The sequence below is a fragment of the Tachypleus tridentatus genome, chromosome 9, assembly GCF_004210375.1.
Source record: "Tachypleus tridentatus isolate NWPU-2018 chromosome 9, ASM421037v1, whole genome shotgun sequence".
In the NCBI taxonomy this organism is placed as follows: Eukaryota; Metazoa; Arthropoda; class Merostomata; order Xiphosura; family Limulidae; genus Tachypleus; species Tachypleus tridentatus.
In genome coordinates this window covers 157989288-158005554 of record NC_134833.1, presented here as the reverse complement: position 1 = coordinate 158005554, position 16267 = coordinate 157989288, and the positions used below count along the sequence as shown (strand labels likewise).

The following is a 16267-nucleotide window of genomic DNA, read 5'->3' as shown; positions in this document are numbered from 1 at the left end:
TCTACAGCATCTTTCCTTCTTTTGTTTCTCCCAGTGGAGTACGAGAGCCCTTATCACTTTCTAGTTTCAAGCTGTTGTAGTGGTGGACCATGAAGATATTCTCCTGAATGAGGGGTATACAATACAAATGATAATGACTCCATTCAGTTGATTGGAGGGCAGTAGTGTTATGCTGCTGTAGATGATAGGATGTCCTCAAAATAGATGCTTTATCTCTGTCCAAGGGCATGTTGTAGCTTTAGAGTGAGCCATTGTAATGGATGTCAGTTCCCAACAGTCGAGTTTTGGTTTTAGACCTGAACCAGTTGACATGATATACTTATAAATGCATTTCACATCTTTGATTGAGATCCCTAATCCTGCCCCTGCATAGAAGCTGGTTCAAATGGTTGATTTTTGGATTTAGAGCTGAAGCAATCAATATAAGTTTTCACATGTGTGATCATGGTGTTGCTGGTCCCTCAGTGAATTTGCATTTCTACTGTGTTGGTCTTAGTGGTTGTACTTGTTGGTTATTCTGTTTTCTTCTCTTGCACTACCCCACAATGTCTTTATGCTGAAGAGGTTACTTGATTTGGGGTGGTTCTGTTTGATTTGAGTTGGATATAGCACATTACAGGGGCATCTTTCATGCTTCTATTTACTAGAGGTTGGGTTCCCCATTACATAAATAAATAAAAATATTTATATGTATGTGTATATATTTGATATATCAGTCTACTCGCATGTTCCCTGTTCACAGATTGGTGGTGGGATTTCTCCTTCTGGTCAGCTGAACATGAGGTGAAGAGAGTATGATTCTCTGTTAATGTCAGTTCCTGGCAGTCGAGTTCTGGATTGTAGTTGACATACTGATGGCATTTTCCTCATTCTACCCCATAAGTATGTCATTCCTGGCAGTCGAATTGTGTACATAGTTGACTTACCATGTATGATCTGTCATCCTCTAACTGCTCTACTTCATGGGGCACAATCCTAATTTACAAACATTCCATCCATAAAGGAGATTGAAATTATTACATGTTGTGGTTCAGATCACAATCCAGTTTGTATTCTCTCCTATTAGGATGTGCTCCTCACAATTTTCCACCTAGATCTGTTACATTTTTTCCACATCTGGGTTAAGACTATATCTGGTACAGAAGTGGTACTGTCTCTCACTTATAATCCTCTTATTACAGAGTTCCCTCAATCTAGATGTTTTCAAATGATGCTTTTACATTATCCCTTGCATCTGTCCCTCCTATTTCATGTGGGATTCTGTTTGTGTATGTGAGCAGAAGTAAAGTGCTGTGTCAAAAGTTATAGTAATAGTTATGCTGAAGGTTTGTTTCCAGCAGGTATTTACTTTGGCTTACACTTCTCATCCTCCCTCCTCACTGTTATCCAGTGCATCAATTTCTGTCTTAACTTGAAGAGATAGGCAGAAGAGCATATAGGGAGTCATGTGAGTGTGTGGTGCTTCTATTGGTTTAGGTTTGTAACATGATAGTTTGCATGCAAGAATCTGTTAAACAATGTGAATTGAGAGGTGCATGGAATGAAAGACCTGTGGCATGCAAAATAATTTTTTGCAAATGGAAGGCAGCACTGAACAAGAATAGCTATGTATCTGAGCAGAGGTAAGTACCTATCAGAAGTACATTTTCAGTATGGACAAATTATAACTTTTTTTGCTGTTAATCACAAATAATAATACGTGGTCTTAGAAACATTACTTTTCTGAATGATAAATCTTGAAGCTAAAGTTACACAAACATAGTTTATCTTTTAGTTTGGTGTTCTGATGTACAAAACATCTGTCTTGAGTACAAGATGTTGATTCGTAACCTTGTTCGTTGAAACACACGTGGGCAAATTTACTCACCTACCACTAGTAGTTTGTTTTCTATTGATTGAAGACTTCATCAGAACTGTAGCAGTATTTCTTTTAATTCAGAATGGTTAACTTTAAATGCAGATTACAGTACAATCTTCATGTTGCAATTACTGAAAATGTGTTTAGTGACCAGTGCCATTGGTCTATATGTATCTAAGTGATTAATCAAATCTAATCCCCCAGTCTGCCTGTTATAAAGATGAATTAAACTAGTTTCTTTTATTTCAGACCTACTTGCTTCCTCAGTATGGAATTTTTCATGAAATATTTCCTGTTTAACAATATATTTATGAATTGTGTTTTATTTTTCAAGGTTCTGGTTATTAGTTGTATTTTTGATTTTTAACATTTTTTTTAAATTGCTCATAAATTTTAAAACAAAATAAACCTTCAGATCAGGCTGTTTGCTCCAGTAATCTCTTTTCGATGTTACAAAATAGTATCCAGAGAAAAAAAAAACCCAATAAAATGCTTGAGAACATCATGTGACAAATTTGAAGTTGTTTTATTTTTATCTCTTGTTGCATGTAATTTTGTTTATTCTGCAAGATAAACATTTCATTTGTGAATATCATATTCCACAATTATCATCATTGATCTCTCAAACTTGAGTTTAACCATTTATGTCCCATAATGCCACATTTCTCTCAATTTTTAGCATTGTTATTGGTGCCTTCATCTCTTGCCTTGTTTCAGGCTGCCTTATCATATACTTTTCATTTTTTTAAAAGAAGTCTAGTTTTGAGTCCTCGGTTTTGTCATTAATTTTGAAATAATTTAGGGTTATGCTTCCTCATTGCTCTTTTCAAATTCCTAATTGAAATATTACAGTGGTTCTCTGTGCATTATTGTGTCAACTTTTTGGGCCATGTTCTCTGTATTATTTTTCACTTAAAACATATGTTTTTTTAATCATTGGCTGGTGGACATCAACAATTAAATGTGTTTGCACTTCCTGTTCATGTGACACTGTAACATTCCAACTACTTTCCACTGTATTCAGATAGGCCCTTTCTGTCTAAAACTGTAGCAGCTAAGGAAATACATGAGGCTTTCTCTCCTGTTCATCTTTATTTTTTATACCCTGTTCAGGCCTTCCCATATGGCATGTACCGAAGTGTTTCAGGGCTCACATCTCTGGTTATTTATCCAATGGGAACCTTTGGTATCACTTGACTTATCCCCTGTCACTTTGACAAGTTGGATTTGTCAGTTGGTTTACATAGCTTCTCTGGTCTTTCACTGATAGAGTGGAGACTTTGTAAGGTCACATCTGGTTAAGTTCAACAAATATCAATGTCTCTGGTAGCTCTGTTGCATCACCTGTTGGAATAAATTCTACATGCTCGTATATGGACCACACATAATACCTATATATCATACTCTTTAGGTGCATTAGTATCAAGTCATCCCATAAGTAATGTCCAAACATTTAATATACAAAGTGCATCATCATATCTGCCTTTGTAGAAGGCTTTAATGACTAAAATATGTGGTAGGACTTGTATAAAAATGTTCAGACAAATAAAAGAAACTAACCCAACTCCACTTTTTCAGATCATTGATCAAATAAACCCTTATGAAAATGGATGTGTCAGAGGAGCACATTAGGTATATAATGCTTTATGAGTTTGAAAACGGCAGTAGTACAGCAGAAACTATATGAAACATTCAAAGTGTTTATGGTGCGGAGTCTCTCAAAGAAAATGTTGAAGGTGGTTTCAGAAGTTCAGATCAGGTGACTACAGCTTAAGTGATGTGCCATGTTCTGTTGAGTTTAATGATGACTTGCTGCTGGCTGCATTGAATCAAGATTGTGCTGTAACAATTGAAGAACTAGCACAGAAGCTTAAATCAACCCATTCAACAGTTCACCATCATCTTCAACAGCTTGGAAAAGTGTCAAAATTTGGAAAATGGTCCTTCATAATTTGACAGAAGTCAACCTAAGAGGAAGAGTGGACATTTGCATTTCTCTACACTCTCACGAATGTAACACACCTTTTTTGGACAGGTTAGTAACTGGAGATGAAAAATGGATATTTTATAACAATGTTAAGCACTGCAGTCAATGGCTGAGTGCAGGTACACTGGCTAAAGCACAGCTCAAAATGGACCTCCATCCTAGGAAACTCTTGTTAAGTGTTTGGGATATTGTTGGTGTGATCCACTTTGAGATGCTGCCACTCAATGTAATGATTACATCAGACTTTTGTTGTCAACAGTTAGAGCACTTGAATGCTGCACTGAAAGAAAAAAGGCCTGCTTTGATTAGTTGTAAAGGTGTTGTGTTACACCAGGATAATGCACGGCCCCATACAGCAAGGATCACATTTGCAAAGATTGAAGAGCTATACTGGGAAAAACTTTCACATCCTTTTTATTCTCCAGACCTTGCCCCATCCGATTATCATCTATTCTAAAGTTTGCAGAACTATCTTGATGGAAAAGAGCTTGGAACACATGAAGATGTCAAAACTACCCTTTCTACATTCTTTTCTCCAAACCCCAAGAATTTTATAGAAGTGGCATTCAGAAGCTTGTGAATTATTGGCATGAAGTAATTAATAATATTGGAACATACATTATTGATTAAATAGTATTAAAAGCATTTGAAATTCCTTCTCTTTTTCTGAACCTAAAATCGGACATTACTTAAGGGATGATTTCATAGTTTCCTCCTTATATGGGTTTTTGCTACCTCATTTGTGGCTATTCTACCTTCCCCAGCTCATTTGTGACAGAGGGAGTAACTTTTCATTTCTTTTATACTATTCTATTCCTTTTCAGAGATCATTTCATTTGGATCCTAAGTATTGTCTCCAACTTTGCTCCAGCTGTGGGTAGACTAATAACTAAATATCTGGTAGTAATGTACTTTGTTAAGATGGGGTGTTCCACAAGACCACCTTGATACTTTCTGGGTGGTGAGCAGTTGTTTTATATCAAATATAATTGCAATACTGGACTGCCACTCATGGACTATCATGAATAAAGCGTAAAGGTACTTCACATCCATGTTTGCCCTGAAATTGAACATGTCAGGGTTGATTTGCTTTTCAAACTAGGGATAGTGCTTCACCTACTGCATTATTTCTAGTGTATCATTCCTCAGGATTCCTCAGTGTGACACACACTTCCCTTTTTTTAGTGGAGCATGGGAGTGGTGGACTGAGGTCTGTTTTGCTGGATACCCTCTCACACTTAACCTTGCATGGATTTCTCTGGAACTGATCCAGCTTACACAGGAGCATCCTACTAATTCTGTTTCAAGGATAACAATTCACTATCTGGTTGTGTAATCAGGACTGTACTGTGTGATCAATCTCCTACTTTCCATCATCATGAAAGAGAATCCTGAACTCCTTGTAATTCCACATTTGAAGTGTCAAGTTTGTGATCCATTGGTTGAATATTGTTTGTTCCACATCCTCCTTATAATTCAAGGAGCAGGAGGTGTTGACTTGTTCCCCAGGATGAGGAGTTAGGATTCTAGTCTTTATCCCAGGCCAGATAATTTCTTGTTTTTTCAGGTTGAGCGAGGCATGAATTGGCTCTGTAACTCTATGTTTGGTTTGTTGCATTTTGTTCTTCTTTAGGTTGGAGTGAGGGTTTGTCCACTTAAGTGTTACTGGCCTTTCCTTCATAATTCCAGAGGCTTGACATACATTATTTTGTAACTTTCAGGTTGGATTTTCTTTATATCATATTCTTATTTTACAATTATATCATGCAGTACACTGTGGATCTAGCTTGGAATCTTCAGCCATGTAATTCCAACAGTGAAACATGGAACCTTATCTGTATGATTAAGGCCTGGATGAATCTTGTGATAATGAACAATGTTGACTCTGAAGCCAGTTGGTATTTACCACCCATGTTTATACTTCACTTTATCTCCCATTTCCTTCCTTGTATGACCATTCTGATCCCCAATTGTGTTTTTGTCCTATAGAGACAGTTCATCAGTATCTCAATCATACTGCTCTTCCAAAACAGGCGACAAGGTATTTTCTGGTTATGAGATTCATCTTTCTCTTGAAATAATAAGGTGGTGTAAGTAATGTGATGAACAGTGTCAAGAGTCATCAAGATGTCATACAAGGAATGTCAGTGACTAGTTCATTCTTCTAAGGTTGATGATACTTTTTGACTTTTTCTTTTCTCTTCCTATCAAATTTATCATCTCCTGACTTTTCTTGTTTCTAGCAAGTAACATCCTTTGGATGAGATCCTATTGACCCTTGGCATTATTACATCACATTACTTACACCACATAACAGTTTCACATACTTATTGTTTTTGTCTCCAAGTTGCTATTATAATATCCTAGAAAATGAGTTATTACTTATTTCTTTCTACTGCAGGTTTCACAATTACCATATAATATCTATATGCCTATATTATGGAAAATATGGAACCTGCAACATGCTGGTTTTACCTGATAGGAAATAGTTCTCTCTGTCTATAATTCCACATTGAGTGGAGAAGTACCCCAAAGTGTTAAGTCTACCTCTTGTCAATGCTTTTTCTTGAGTTTTGGTTTCTGTAAGACTGCCATGGCAGTGTATATTTTACCTTCAGGCTGTACATCAGGAGAGAAAAAAAAAAGACAGCACCAGATCTGTGCCTGTCCTGACACCTAACTAGTACTTCTCATTCCTTTGCTGTAAACTCATTGTACATTCCAGCAGTGTGGGACCTCATACAGGTGTAATGATTTCTGTTTGAACACCTTTGGTGTTTCATTATTCTGAAAATTTCCCTATTTTTGTTATAGTAAAGTAACTAGAGAACCCATGTTTTCCAAGCTGCTGGTAGGTTGATATGGAGAGTTCCTTTTGGTTTAGTTTAACCACTGGTATGAGACTGAGTGGATATACCTCTTCCTAGTAAGTAAGGTTGAGATGTTTTTCTGGAGGAGTAATACAGACCACCCCTTGCAACCAGAACCAGATTATTCTAAGAGGTTTTGCCATCCAGATGAGTCTTGTATTCTCCTTGGTATACGGGTTTGGGATAATCCCTCATGCATCTGCTTATTATGGTAAGTATTGTATGTGCGTTTTCCCACTACTACTTGAGATATAAACGTTACTTTTCTCTTGTATGATTATTTAAATGTTCAAGGTACTGCTCTTGTTTTGTAGCATTTTAAAATATTTTGTAGGACTATTGAAATGTCAGAAGTGTTGATTTTATTTTGTAGGATTTTAATACATTCTTTAGGATTATTAAATTGTTAGAAATGCTGCTTCTATTTCATAGGGTGGCGAAAGTGTCAGGATTCAGTCAGAACTTAATAAAGCACTAGACCCCCCTCTCCTGCCAGCCAAGGTGAAACCTTCCACACCATCAGAAACTTCCTGTCCTGATGCTAGGTAAGTTCAAGAGATGCAGTTTTGTGTCTTTAGTTATTTCATGGTTTAACAATATGATCTGTTTTAATACCATCGACAGTTTACTGAAATTAATAAGACATTCTACTCTTTCTTTTTGACTATTTTACTTCTTCCACAGAAATATTTTTTGAAGTCTTTCTAATTATCAAAATTAAGTAGAACATGATGATAAACTTACTGAAGGTTTATACTGTACTAATGGTATTAAGGCAATCAACAGACTCTGAAAAGGTTTTCATGAAACTTTATCTAAGTTTCTTTCTGTGGTTTTTTATTCAGTCACCATTAAGGTCATGTTGTCTAAAAAGTGTTAATGCAGAAGTTGTAACACCAGTATTCTCATTTCCAATAATTAAGATGATGACTCAGCCAATGATTTCATTACACCAAATAGTGATACCACATTATCAGACTTGTTAACCAGAATGACTTGGCCAATGATTTTATTACACCAAACAGTAACACCATATTATCAGAACTATTAGCCAAGATTACTTGGCCAATGACATCATTACACCACATTATCAAACCTGTTAGCCAGGAGGACTTACCAAATGATTTCATTATACCAAAGAAAAACATCACATTATCAAACTTGTTAGCCAAGACAATTTGGCCAATGATTTAATTACACCAAACAGTAACACCACATTATTAGATGTGTTAACCAAGATGACTTGGCCAGTGATTTCATTATGCCAAACAGTGATTCTATGCTATCAGACTTGTTAGCCAAGATTACGAAGTCAATGATTTCATTACATCAGACAGTAACATTACATTATCATACCTAGTACCCAAACATGTAACACAGAATGTAATAACACCCCATCTTTTGGCACAATATTAAGTTTGAAGCATTGATGATGTTAAAATTCAGTGGATGTGCACAATGCAGATAGTCAGTTGTGTAGTTCTGTGCTTAAAAGTAAACTACCATGCTCATCACTCATTATGATTAGATCATTCAGAAGAAATTCTAAATGAGAGCGTAAGAAGTGCACACTTACCTACATCCTAGACCATAGTTTCCTGCAGTTTCAACTTTGTTATTTTATAAGCAATTTTTGACAACCAGTTTGAATGATTTTCAAGAAGCAATGTCTTTTTGACTGAATACTGTTTCAAAATAATAGTCCATCAGCACTTATTGAATCTGTGGTACAACAAAGACACCTCCTTTCATTTTTGTTGCATTGATTTTTGGAAACCTTTCAGAAAGATATTTGAAACCATTATCATCCCTGTTCATTCATTTAACAAAACTCTTCATGAGTCCCAGTTTAATATGAAGTGAAGGCAGAAACATATTTTTAGGATTCACTAAAGGTTGTGGCTCTATTCTGCTTCCCTGGTATCTTATTTTATATTTCACTGGCTATTCGTTCTTTCTGAAATTATTTTTATGATCTCAATTGTCCCAGAGACAGAAAAGACAATGTTTGGTATACCTACCCTGCAGGCCTAACAGGAGTATAATAACCTTTAGATAACTACATATTTTCTGCATATGATGATCATATTTGATGTCCTCAAGTATAATCTTTGGTCTTTGTTAAGTTTCTTTCATTTTCACAGCATGAGCAACAGGAATTGATGGTTTAAGGTTGTTGAAATACAGCTTTCAGAGTAAATTTAAATCAGTTGATAAAGGTCTTCACTGTTGAGGATGATGTTCAGTTCCCAGTTCCTCAATTAGTACATCAGCAGTTGTTCAGAGTACCTTACATGCTGTAGTAGGAAACAAGACTTTGATGGTGACTTCTGTAAACTTAAACTCTTGTTCTTGGAGATAAAAAATTCCATTACTGTGAATAACAACCAAGAAGTTCCTCATGTTGCTTTGGTAAACAAATCACGAACCACAAGAGTCAGTTTATGTTGTGGTGTCACAGGAATGGGATTCGTAGAAGAAAAAGATGAAGATGGTTCATTGTCTTCACAGGATGACTCTTTTGTTTCCCAACTTGCTGATACTTGTTTTATTACAGACACAATATCTGGTTATTTGATGTATTGTTTAGTTGTGCCTAAATATCCAGAAACATTAGTAATACAAAAATAACAGTTAGATGATATTTGGACTCGCACCACATCATGGGAACAACAAGTGACATACTTGTTCTCTTCATATTCAGCCAGATGTACAAATTGTACAACACATGTGGAGCACAATGTTTTCCCTGGTCACAAATTTTACACCCAAGATAGTGTATGATATTTTTCCTCCATGAAACTGTATTATACTTTTCACAAATATAGCAGAAACTGTTCAGGTGATTTTTTGCACTTTACTTGAACTGGAAACAGCCACCATTTTAAATGATCTTCTAAAAATAAAAAATAATTTACGTTTACAGAACTAGAGTTTACAATATTTTACGAAACACCAGTTTGGCGCAGAATTTGATTATGTTGCAGGTATAACGCAAGGAAGAAAACCAGACTTTGTTTTTACTGTATGTAGAGTGAGGCAAAGTGACCGTGTGAGTGAGAAGCATCTGGTTCTGGCCCTTTTATTCTTAGTCTAGGGACTTCTAGAATGTTCTAACAAGCTAAACATATGAAGGTTTCATGATTTTGGGTGATTAGGTTAGCGTGGGAATGAAGTAAAAGTGGGGCATTTCTCTACAGTTGTACTGAGAACAAACAGCATATATGAGCAATATAGTAAGTGTTTGAAGTTGTTAAGAGTGTTTCTTACACAGTAAACTTAATTTCCTGGCATTAATCTGTTGTACTCAGTTGATTGTATGGTATATCATATAGTACAGATAAAATATAGAGATATTACAATAACTCAAAATCTGGAGGTGATGGGTAAATTTTGTCTGTGTTTTTTTGAAAAATCAACACCATCAAATTATCCTGAGTCATTAGAGCTTTCTCCAATGGCAAATATTTGGTTATTTAGTGTTATTAAAAAGGACTTGACAGTGGTTGTTAAAAGAGGTACAAGTACATACACAATTGTTTTTATAAAATGTTGGTTAAACAAATTGTTAGTTGATTCCATTTAATATTGTTCAAAAATAACTTAAGTGTAAAACACTTATCTAGGTATGAATGATGCCCTTTGTCTAATATAATAACTATCTAATCTTTAGAATCAGAACACATGTGAATGTCTGAAGTAATCGTGTATGTTGCAGCTCTGAACCATCAGAAATTGACAGTCTCCTTGGAGGAATCTGGCAACACAGAAAGGCTGTTGATGAGATTAGTTTAAGTTCACATCATACTGAAGATGAACTGGGTGAAGGAGAAGATGATGATGATGATGACAGAACTACTTTTACTGATGAAAGTTCAACACTAAGCACTCCTCTTCCAAGTTCTGAACTTGCCTTTTTTGATCCTTTGACTGAGACTCACACCACTGAACAACTCACAGAAGTGAGCAATACCTGGCTTTTGTCTGCCATTGAAGCTTGTTCTCGTCTGGATCATTCTGTTTCAGAAGATCACAGTTCTCCAGATCCCAACTCTTTTTCATTTCCTAGACCATTTGATGATGGTGAAGAGGTAGAAAGCCTCTCAGTAACAGGCACAGAATTCGTTCCAGTAAAAAGTCAGAAGGAAGACGATAATTTTTCAAGCTCAGACTTCTCAACTTCTTGTGCAGTCTCATCATCATGGAAAGAGTTTGATCCACTGACTGCTAATGCCACTATATCAGAGTTTGAGGCTGCTTCTCAGTTTAAAGTTAGCAGTCCTGTAGAACCACCCACCTTGACTCCTCTTTCACCTATTGTCTCTAATCTGGATTTAGCTGATAGAAACAACTCCAAATACTTAACTAATGCAGCAGAAGAAATAAGTTGTGCTCAGCAGAGTGAAGCTGTGGGTGACTTTACACATGCTTTTGCCTTCTACAAAACAGCAATAGCTACACTACTGGAAGGAGTTCAAGGTTAGTTATTTAGTAACAAATAAGGACAGGTCATTGACAAAACACTTTCACAGACAGGCTAAATTTCAATGAAAATGATGTTTAGTGAAAAACTGAAAGTCAAGTTTTTCCTACCTCACAAAACAAGTGGTAAACTTGTGTTATAAATAACTTGAGTTTGTGATTATTAAGTGGATGTTCCACATAAACTTTTTTTAACCATTGCGACCATGCACAGCTTAGTGGCTAGTATATGATTCATGGCTCATTGGTACAAAAACCATGCTTCATATGGTGTGTAAATGTTTTGGTAAAAACCACACTTTTTGGTCAAATTCTTATCTGATCGCCAATGGTGGTGGTGGTGGTTATTTATGACCTTCCTTCTTTCTTGTCTGTCAGCTCAAAATTATAGATAACTTTGTGCAGATAGCCTTTTATGTAGTTGTGTGTGAAAGTTTTGAAACAAAATCTTAAACTATTATAGATTTATCATCTGTCATAAATGAATCTTTCCTTTCTTCTATTCAGTTTTGTTTATACCACTTAAGAACATTTGTAATAGGACATTCAGGTGATATAGGCTTGATATATTAATAATTTAAATGTTGAAAATGATATCTTAAGTGAACAACTAAAAGTTTAAGTCAACACTTATTGATATAAGAAACAGCTGCAGTTGTTTTGTAATAACGATTAAGTCATTGTTTTTAAAGTTAATAGGCTTCAGAATATAACATCACGGTGTAGGTCCACTTTCCTTGCTCATGTTTTCACTAGAAATGTATAAAACTCCAAAAAAAGTCAACACAGCCTTGTTGGATGCTTTCTGACTATTTACAGGCAAGTTATTATTTTTCTTGGACAAATTAATATTCCCAAAGTACAAATGAATTACTGGAAACGGTTCAGATGCATGTTGGCTTCTTATTTTAACCTCTTTCGTACGTGTGTTTCTGCATGTTTATCTTTAATAGGACCATCTTAGTACACTTTAGCTTTGAGTTTAAACCAACATTGAAGGTGAATAATTGAGGAACTAACTTGTACTTATTGGAGTAGGAGTACACAGATTTGGGTTTACAGTTACTGTTTTACAGCTATCCTTACACTGTGAGGTAGAGTAATATTGTGGTACTTTTGATACTTTTAGATGGAAATGGTAGTCTAAAATAATAACACAGTTGATTAGAGCTAATTATGTTCATTTACTGCAAAATAAACGTGATGTTTCTGTTGTGATAGTTTGAGGATAAATATGTTTTCTGCAATAACTACAGGTTCTAGGATCTGTTATGTGAGAGGACAGTTCTATTGATGGGCTGAAAGAGTCAGAAGTCACAAGTAAATATGTTGTTTGTTTTAGAAACAGATGAAAGGAATGTTATACTGTCAGAAATCACTTGCATTTTAATGAACGAAGTGACTTCTGACAGTATAACAGTTAAAGTTTCTGTTAAAATTGCATCTTGAAATTTTTACGTGACTCATCTTTGAGCTCAGTTTATTTGACTTTTTCAGGACAGAAATGGATTTGTTTGAAAGTGCCAAATTGATTTATAATTCACAATCTTTTTGAAGCAGACCAACTGGAAAAGCAGATCACAAATATCTGTGAGTGCATGATAGTTATAAAAGAATCCACCTTGTACACAAGGTGAAGTAGAATTCAATACAACCATCCCATAAAATATCAGATACTTTCTGTGATTGCACCCTGCTATGGAAAGTAACACTTCGGCCTGAATTTAGAACATAACACTGACCATACTTAGCATGTTCCAAATAAGGAGATCTATAGATATGGAATACACACTGTGGGAGAGTGAAATATATGATGTGTAAATGTTACTCACACTGTGGGAGAGTGAGATGTATGATGTGCAAGTGTTATACACACTGTGGGAGAGTGATATGTATGATGTGTAAATGTTACTCACACTGGGAGAGTGAGATGTATGATGTGCAAGTGTTATACACACTGTGGGAGAGTGATATGTATGATGTGTAAATGTTACTCACACTGGGAGAGTGAGATGTATCATGTGTAAATGTTATACACACATTGGGAGAGTGAGATGTATCATGTGTAAATGTTATACACACACTGGGAGAGTGAGATGTATCATGTGTAAATGTTATACACACACTGGGAGAGTGAGATGTATCATGTGTAAATGTTATACACACAGTGAGAGAGTGAGATGTATCATGTGTAAATGTTATACACACAGTGAGAGAGTGAGATGTATCATGTGTAAATGTTATACACACAGTGAGAGAGTGAGATGTATCATGTGTAAATGTTATACACACAGTGAGAGAGTGAGATGTATCATGTGTAAATGTTATACACACAGTGAGAGAGTGAGATGTATCATGTGTAAATGTTATACACACTGTGGGAGAGTGAGATGTGTAAATGTTATACACAGTGGGAGAGTGAGATGTGTAAATGTTATACACAGTGGGAGAGTGAGATGTGTAAATGTTATACACAGTGGGAGAGTGAGATGTGTGATATGTAAATGCTTTACACACTGTGGAAGTGTAAGATGTGTGATATGTAAATGCTTTACACACTGTGGAAGTGCAAGATGTGTGATATGTAAATGCTTTACACTGTGGAAGTGCAAGATGTGTGATATGTAAATGCTTTACACACTGTGGAAGTGCAAGATGTGTGATGTGTAAATGTTATACACAGTTGGAGAGTGAGATGTATGATGTATAAATGTTATAAACACTGTGGGATTATTTATACCAGTGAGCAAAAATGGTTTATACAAACCAATGAGCAGAAAGATAATATGAGGAAAGTCAGATATAACAAATAGAGTTTTAAACACCTGTAATTAGACAAGCATTAGAACATCTGAGGTTAGAATACAAAAAGTTTTTTGCATTCTGTAGCAACTTGTGTTAATTATGTGATTAAACTGGTAAATGATGGATCATCATGGTTTTTGTAGTAGTTGAATAAAAGTGTAAAAGGTTACACGATTGGAGTTTGTGTTATAGTATACAAGTGTATATACAACTGAGGCAAATAAAATAGTATTTTGTATTGACCAAGTCTACACTGAGTCAGTAAGTGCACAACGTGGGAACAGTTGACTACGTATAACTTAGATTATATTTCAATAAAATGATAAGTTTGTAAAATGGAATAATTAGGCTAATGTTACAAAAGTAACTATATGGTCATGTAAGTAGAAAATTAATTAAACTTGTGTAACTTTTCTAATAATGAAATCTTCACAACAAGGTATTTGGATGAACATTTTTCGACATATTACTTGCTTTGATTAGTAGCTCATGTACATTGGTTCTTGTAGCTGACAAGAACACGGAAAGAAGAGATGCAGTCAGAAGAAAAATCAACCAGTATTTGGTGAGAGCTGAAGAGATCTACAATAAGTACCTAGCTGAAAAAGTACAGGATCACAAGAGGTGGGCAGTAAGTGGAATTTATTTATACTAGTGGGAAATTTTTATTTTTTATAATTTGTAACTTGTATACATATGTATTTTGAGACAACATTTTTATGTAAAGCTAACTTTCAGTAGCTTGCATCTTTTGTAAGTGTTCAAGACAGGTTTGTTGACTTTATATATGATAGAACCTTGTAACCAATGTTCACCTTGTAGCCACTGTTGATCATTCAACCATTGTTCACCTTGTAGCCACTATTGATCATACAATTGCTGTTAACCTTGTAACCACTGTTGATCATAAACCAATGTTGACCATATGACTACTGTTAACCTTGTAACCATTGTTGGACATACAACTACTGTCCACCTTGTAACCAGTGTTAACTTTTTAACCACTGTCCACCTTATAACCAATGATAACTTTTTAACCACTGTTCACCTTGTAATCACTTTTAACTTTGTGACCAATGTTAACCTTGTGAGCACTATTCACTTTGTAACTAACCACTGTTGACCTTGTGTCCATTCTTCACCTTTTCCACTATATTGTTCAAGTTCATTATCTTCACTTAGTCATGCATGAACTGAAGGTTACTGATTTATTAATTTTGTAAAAACAGGTGACTTCAAGAATTATACATTATAATACTGACTCATAAGTATGTGATATTCTGGTGTTTAACAGGCTACTGTACACTCAAAAACATTAATTTGCTGTGTTACAGTTACACCTGTATAAAATTACTCCTATACTGTAGAATGAGTTAACTAGCAAAGCAACACATTTTAGGAGTAATAGAGGTGATGACACATGATATCTTTTGACTTCTAATAATCTGAATCATGCTGTTCTTTACTCATTCTGTAAGAGGAGTAAATACCAGCATATCAGTTTTGATATTGAACAAAAGACCATTAAGGATGACTGAGATGTCATAGTCCACTTATCTTCATAGAAATCCACAGTGGGTCAGTAGAGAATGATATCACTTAAATTATATCAGTCTCTCTGTTATGTAATATTGCATGTATTATTACTACATTGTACTTCTGAGAATAATCTACACAAAGAATGTGGTAAGGACATGACTGAATCAATGAAGACACGTGCCAGACACACACTTGAAGTGTGAGCAGCAGCTGGTTACTTAACATTAAGTTTATAGGAACGTCATTTTGTAAAAGTAAAGTAAGGATATAAATGGTTTTGAAACGTTGATTATGTTGTTTGACTTTAAAGTTGACAGTTTTCATGGATTGGGAGAGTATAACTTCATTCTTATTGTTGCATTTTTGGATCTCATTAGGAGAATTTACCACAGCATTGAAGATTTCCAATAGTGAGTTTGATTCTTGTGTACATTTGGTAGGAAACTATGTATTTGTTATTGTAATGGTATGTGTCTTAAAACATTCTGGTTTTGTTCTTATTTCTTTCATCAGGTGGACAGCCGATTCTCACCTGCAACTGTCCTCAACACCACCATAAACTCTTTGAGGGCTCCATTCCATGAACTCAGTAGATATAAAGTACTTGGAGCCATAAAGAAGGTGCTTCTAGTTCTTGACACAACAGACAATTCAACGTACGTGGTAAAGGTAAGATTTCAATGTGAACATACATTGCTTCTTGTTCATAGTTTATAACATATCTTT

At 35.3% G+C, this 16267-nt stretch overlaps 1 protein-coding gene across 1 annotated transcript in view; it reads left to right on the top strand.

Moving 5' to 3' along the window:
* LOC143226773 (ribosomal protein S6 kinase delta-1) overlaps positions 1-16267 on the top strand; it is a 32675-nt gene that overhangs the window by 8214 nt on the left and 8194 nt on the right. Inside the window, exons 5-8 of the mRNA XM_076458170.1 lie at positions 7148-7260; positions 10434-11194; positions 14512-14633; positions 16055-16210. Coding sequence (XP_076314285.1) covers positions 7148-7260; positions 10434-11194; positions 14512-14633; positions 16055-16210 — 1152 coding nt within the window. The remainder of the gene's footprint in view (positions 1-7147; positions 7261-10433; positions 11195-14511; positions 14634-16054; positions 16211-16267) is intronic.